The sequence below is a fragment of the Lichenostomus cassidix genome, chromosome 12 (assembly GCF_008360975.1).
Source record: "Lichenostomus cassidix isolate B80296 chromosome 12, HeHo_3.0, whole genome shotgun sequence".
Taxonomy (NCBI): Eukaryota; Metazoa; Chordata; class Aves; order Passeriformes; family Meliphagidae; genus Lichenostomus; species Lichenostomus cassidix.
Window position 1 is genome coordinate 14,196,344 of NC_139493.1, and position 6,000 is coordinate 14,202,343.

The 6,000-nt window shown below is 43.6% G+C and overlaps 1 protein-coding gene across 6 annotated transcripts in view; it reads left to right on the top strand.

The window, feature by feature from the left end:
* The window catches only part of POC1A (POC1 centriolar protein A), a 43,692-nt gene extending 38,974 nt beyond the window's left edge, over window positions 1-4,718 (top strand). For all 6 annotated transcript variants that reach the window (XM_085072824.1, XM_085072825.1, XM_085072829.1 and 3 more), the window contains one exon: window positions 4,434-4,718. In XM_085072824.1, coding sequence (XP_084928950.1) covers window positions 4,434-4,461 — 28 coding nt within the window. In that variant the 3' untranslated portion in view covers window positions 4,462-4,718. The remainder of the gene's footprint in view (window positions 1-4,433) is intronic.
* The last annotated feature ends 1,282 nt before the right edge of the window (window positions 4,719-6,000 follow it).

Here is a 6,000-nt window from a genome sequence, read left to right on the forward strand (position 1 = left end):
CCTTCCTGTGGTAGTTTGTTTCACTCATTGCATTAGTTTAGAGAAAGGGCTCCCAAGCTTAATTTACCTGGGTGCCCCTTGGATGCTATGGCAGCATTTTTTGATGCAGTTTGCTTGTACTTCTTGGCCATGTTTGGGAATAAAGTGGGCTCTGAAATTGCTACTTTTAGGGAGAACCATAAGAAGTTACAGCAGGGCATCTTTGGAAACACACCAGCACTGGCCATGCTTGTTACAGGGGGCAGAGCTCTTAAGCCTGCAACTCCAGGTCAAACTTGACAAGTCTCATTCTGTAAATCCATGGACTGTCTGTACTCTTCAGTGTACCTCTTGAAAGACATCAGTCCCAAAGTTTTTCCTTGTACCCACACAGTGGAGTGGAGAAAATGTGAGTGCAGAAACTTGCAAACTTCTGCATTTGTTGTGTGTTCTTTTGCAGGTGCTTTTTTTTTATTAATAAATTGAAAGGAAAATGCTGTCTTCATAAATTAACATGTCAGATAGGAAAGCAAAACCTGAAGATGCAGAAGTAATGTTTTTCTTTGGCTGTTTGATATGTTAGTGCTCTGCAAAATCATTTAGCATATGCTTAGAAAAACTGGTTGAGCAAACTTTTGAGGACCTTTTTATTTAAGTGAAGCTAGGAAACGACTTCTGCCTCCTTTGAGATCAGTGGAGAGAGGGATTTTTTGCTATGGATAAACAGGAATAGAAGTGCAAGTGTCCTATTTTTCTTGCACAGAGCCAAGAGCACATGTATGGTGGGGTTACTGCAGGATCATATCTCTTGTAGATTCAGCCAAGCTGGTGTTACTTGATCTGAGTAACTGCTGTGTCCATAGTTTTGGGGGTGGGGGAGGCTTCCCTGATTACTGGTGATCACTCAGACAGTTCTCTGCTGTGCTATTACATGGCTAACTCAGAGCCTCTGTGACTGCATACTGGAAAGGCTCTGTGCTGCACCTTTAGCTTGCAGAGGGTCAGCTGAGCATTATTCCACCCTTCCATGCCTTTGCCCGCCTTGCCCCCAACTCCAGGTTAAGTCCTGCTTTAGCTAATAGCAGCCATCTGGCTGGCTGGAGCTCTCCTGGCAGGGACTTCCATCACTGCTCCAGAGGGTTGCTGTCCACCTCTGCTCCCTGGCTCTGAACTCTCCTGTTCAGGTTTCCTTTTGTGCTGGTAGAACTGGTTTCTTTCAGCATTCAATTAGCACCTGGTTCCCCTTATCTATCCTCCTCAAAAGCCCCTCCAGGGCTGCTGCAAAAGCTTCAGCCCTGAGGCCAGTGGGTTTTAAACTGTCTTTGCTACTTAATCAAACGTTTAAGAGGGACTAAGGAAAGGATATCGATGAAAGCATCTTGGAACAGCATCCCAAATCGCTGTTATTTGGGTTGAGGGAGTAAAAGTAACACAGAGGAATAGCATAAGGGGCTTGTCATCAGGTAAGCAAGCGTAACTACTGGGTGTCTCAGTTTAGGTGTCCTGGGGGAGGACGGAAGTGAATATTCCCCAGAACTTAAAAAAGTAAATAGGAGGCAACTTTTTATTTTTCCAGTTTCTCATTAATGTTTCTAAAGAGAAGAGCAGGTTTTTCTCATCACTGAGTCTGTGAAGATAAATGAAAATAAATGTTGCAGGAAGTGTTGGTAGAAGTGATTTAAGTTTTCTGTGAAAAATGCCTGTATTTTATTCTGGTGTCCATAGTAATGCTCACTATATTACTGTAATGTCAGAAATACTCCTTAAAAATAAATAGCTTGATCTTTTTTTTTCTTGTTTAAGCCTAAGCAGTTAGTCTTCTGCAAATTTGAGCCAAGACTTTAATAAATTATCCAGCATTGACTCCCTGGTGCGTAATGGAGACATGTACTGTATTCCTGACACACCAGGAAGCCCAGATCCTGCAACAGAGAGCAAACTTGGCTCTAGTTAATCCTCACTGAATCTGGCTAACAGTTCTCCTCCTTGGCTTAATTGCTAGTTTGTTATCTTTGAGAAGCTATAGCAAAGCATGCAGGAGTTGAATGGGTGCAGTTTTATTTGCCTCCAGAGGAGGACTTGCTGTATAAATAGCAACATGGAAATATTGTAAAACTCTCAGCTGCTAATAAAGGAGCTTTTCTGTGCAAGTTACAATATAGCACTTATAGCAGCTGGGCAGTATTTGTGCTTTCCCTTACCTTCCTAGGATGTCAGATACCATGTCTGTTTATATTCATCATATATTCAAGTCTAAATGGACTGTAGTCATTGATTCCTACTTTGGACTTCCTGAATTTCATTCTGACTGCTACTTTTCCACTTTTAGTCTCCAAAAGACACTTACTGCAAGTTTTCTGCTTATACTTACATGCAATTTCCATTCCAATACACATTTTCCTTACAGCTTTCTCACAAATTCAACACTTTGTGAAATCTGCTTTACTTGTGTCGCATGGTGCCTCACGTAACAGCTTTTAACTCCTATTGACGGGATCATGGTGGCAGTAAATCATGGCACAGAGGAACCACGAGTGATCTGGGCATTTCTTCTGGCAGGGCAGTGTGACTGGGACTTTAATTCAGCTGATTATCTTTCTAAAGGAAATTTGATGCAATGTTTCATTCTCTTTCGTTTTAATGGACTGTTGAGTTACTAGTTCATTTTTTAAATGGAAAAACCAGGATCCCTACTGGTTTTCTTTCTCTGTCTGGTTGCTTGAAGGATAAGATCTCAGCTGTAAACCCCTGGTAGACATTCAGCCTGCTGTGTTCTGCCCTTGGTAGCTTTGTTGCTGGTCTCCAAGACAGTCACTAGGCAATGGCATGGCTGGATATGAAAAAGATTAAGTCCTCTATCCATTGAATAGATGGGAGGGCTCCTGCTGGCTCTGGGACACCTGGGATGTTACCTGCTGGCTCCACAATGTTTCTTCTGGTTCTCTGTGCACTGCAGTTCCTGTGCCTCAAAGGGATGGAAGTAGAGGAGGAAAAAACTTACATGCAGCTGGTGCTGTAGCCCATGGAATATTTGGGTGATGCAGGGTTTATTCTTTCAGGTGGAGCTTTCTACAGCTTCAGCAGTGCTCTTCTGCCTTGTCACAGGTCAGAAATAAGAAATGTATTACAAATAAGCTTTAAACTATATTTAGGGAGGAAAAAAGTGTGCATTATGATGCACTGGGCAACCTCAAGCCCTTCCTGACTTTGTTGATGCTCAGTCTTGCAAGATGGCTCTGCCTTAGTGCCTGTTGTTTTTACTATGTCTGTTTTCTCTTCTCCCCCACTACTTGTCTCATTCCCCAAATCATTTTACAGCAGACTTTTCTTAGTCTCAAGTGGCCTTAGCCAAGCTATTTCCTCTCTTTGTGCTTTCGTTTCCCCAGCTGTAAAATGGGGATAATGAGACCTGCTTGCTTTTGTCAGGCACTTAGAGATGTGCTTACGAAATGCGCTATTAAAAGGCTTTCTATGTATAACTGCTATACAAACAGCGGTTGTCCAAGTTTATTTGAATTACTTTATTAAAGTCCAAGGTTCTGAACATCCTTTGTTTTTAGCAGAGGATGTTATTTATGCAGTGAAAATGCCCAAAATGTGAAGCTATTGATCGTTGCTGATAAGTTTATGGATATTAAAGCATTAAATCATCACCACCCCCATTATCAGCCATTCTGGTGTCTCTGGAAGCTGAAAGTGGTTGTGCATAGCTGGGGCCCTTGATTATCTTGGAGTGATCAATAAAAGGTTTTCAGCAGAAGCTTTTATTGCCACGTGGTTAAAATGTTCTTCCTGTGCATCCTGTACATGATGACTTCAGCTCGAGGAGAAAGAGAACAATCCTTTGTGGTGTAACTGGATTACACAAAGAAATGTAGGCATTATGTTGAGGTAGATATTGCCACTTGGAGTTTTTTCTCCTCCATTTCCTGCTGCATTGTCTTAGGCTGGGAAGGTTTTCTTGCCTGTCATGGTGTTTGTCCAGCAAGTTTTGAGTGTTTTAATTACAGCAGACCCATGGTATTCAGGGAAGGGAGGAAACAGTTGGAAGCAAAGAGGTAAAATCGGAGCTTTAGCTGAACAAAATTGTTTAAAGTCAGTGTGTCTTGTTAGCAGAAGAGTGTCTGTCTGGTGGCTCTCCAGTGTCTGGTGTCTCATGAATGTGAAAGGACAGAACCTGTCCAGGAAAGGAAATGCAGAGCCCAGTCTGAAAGCTCCAGTGCTGAAACAGGTGCTTGGTGGTGTCTGCAGGAGAGCTTTGTGCCCAGTGTCTTCTATTGCTCCTCTCTGAAGTCATATGCAGCTCTGCCCTGCTAAAATGCTGACACTGGACTTCCAGCCTTGAAATACCTCGAAATACTCCTGTGAATTTAGCATTTTATTGGGCACTGAGAGTACAGTGTGCAGTGTGTCCTTGTGAGCAGCTCAACAGCAGCTTTCACTTTGTTTTGCAGACAGTTTCCATCCTGGAGCAGAGGCTGACACTCACGGAAGACAAGCTGAAGGAATGTCTTGAGAATCAGCAGAAAATCATTCAGAACAAAACGAACTGATTTCCTGAGATCAGACAGGAGCTGAAGGCAATGGGAGGTTTGAGGTTGTTTGTGTTCCTAACAGACTGTGTGTGACTTGCTTTAACAATTTTGAGCACAATCTATTTTTCAATTGGAATGTATAGTTATTGTATCTGTAAATAGCTTTGTTACTTCACTAAAATAAAAGCAATATTTTATTCTTAAGTGTGGATAACAATTGTGATCTCTTGTGCCTTCCAGAGGTACAGCAGCCAGCATGTGGACTGAGTACTAACCAGGAAGGTCATACCTCTCCTGCCTCTGGTCTTGCTAAGTTAGTTTTAAAGTGTGTAAGCATCTTGGAGTTGCCAAATGCCTGGCCCAGGCTGTATTAGGCTTGTTGCTGAGGTGTGTGCTGGCTGTAGATGAGAAACAAAGTGCTCTTGGGATATCTGGGGCAATGGTATTTCACCTCTGGTCTAGGACCATACCGAGCAGGTGAGGTCCTGTGCAACTGGAGCTGGAAGGGCTTGTCTCAGCTGAGTCTGACGTGGTAACTCTGACAGAGCAGTTGAGACCCTGGATGATATTTGTGCAGAGGTGATTAAATCCAACAGTTTTAGACTACATTCCTGTGCAATATAGGAAAAACAATGGATTGAGGCTGGAAGAGAGGCCCCAGTGTGTCAGGGTGATTTCCAAGATGATTTTACTTCATCTTTGCTTCTTAAGTTAAAGGCAGGGTAAAGGGAGAGAAAGGCAACCAAATAGTGGAACATTTTCTCCATCGTGGAACTCCCCTCTTCTCATACCGGACTGCCTTTAATTTTCGGTCATTTTGCAGATGTTTTCACAGTTGAGTAGCTCATCACTGGCACCCTCCTCCCCTCATCACTCCTCCTCAGAATTTTGGGGCTTTAGCAGGTGTTCAGTATGTAGCTGCACAAGAATTTGAGCTTCTGGGAGATCCTGTCTCAAACACCTCTTCTGCTAACACATACTGGAGGTCTCCTTACTTGCAATAAATTCTAACCCACATTCCTGGAGAAATGAGCTGCAGGAACTCAAGCACCTCAGGGTTAATGTAACTCTCCTCACCACTGTCTGACCTCTGCAGACAGGGAGGCTGCCTCAGTCCCTGCTCTTGGTGGTACCTCATGCCACCAGCAACTGCCAGCCTTGCACAGCTTCCAGTGCCTTCATCTGCGGATGTTGTGGCATGGGCTGGCATCCTTACTTCACATGGAGTTTAGCTGGTTTTAAGGCCAGGCTGTGTGGGTTTGGCTTTGGGATGGTTTTGGGTGTTGCACCTGTTTCTATTGCAGGCTCTGTTGGCTGGGACAGCACCTTGGTGGTGTTAATGCTCCTCACCCCACCTGGGGGGAGCTGCTTGCATTTCCCTGCCAGCACGAGGAAGCTTCTGGTCTCCTTCCCTTCTGGTCTTGTACATCTCTAAGAACCACTTGCTGGCATGATGACAATATTTCATTCCTTCATTTGTGGGAGG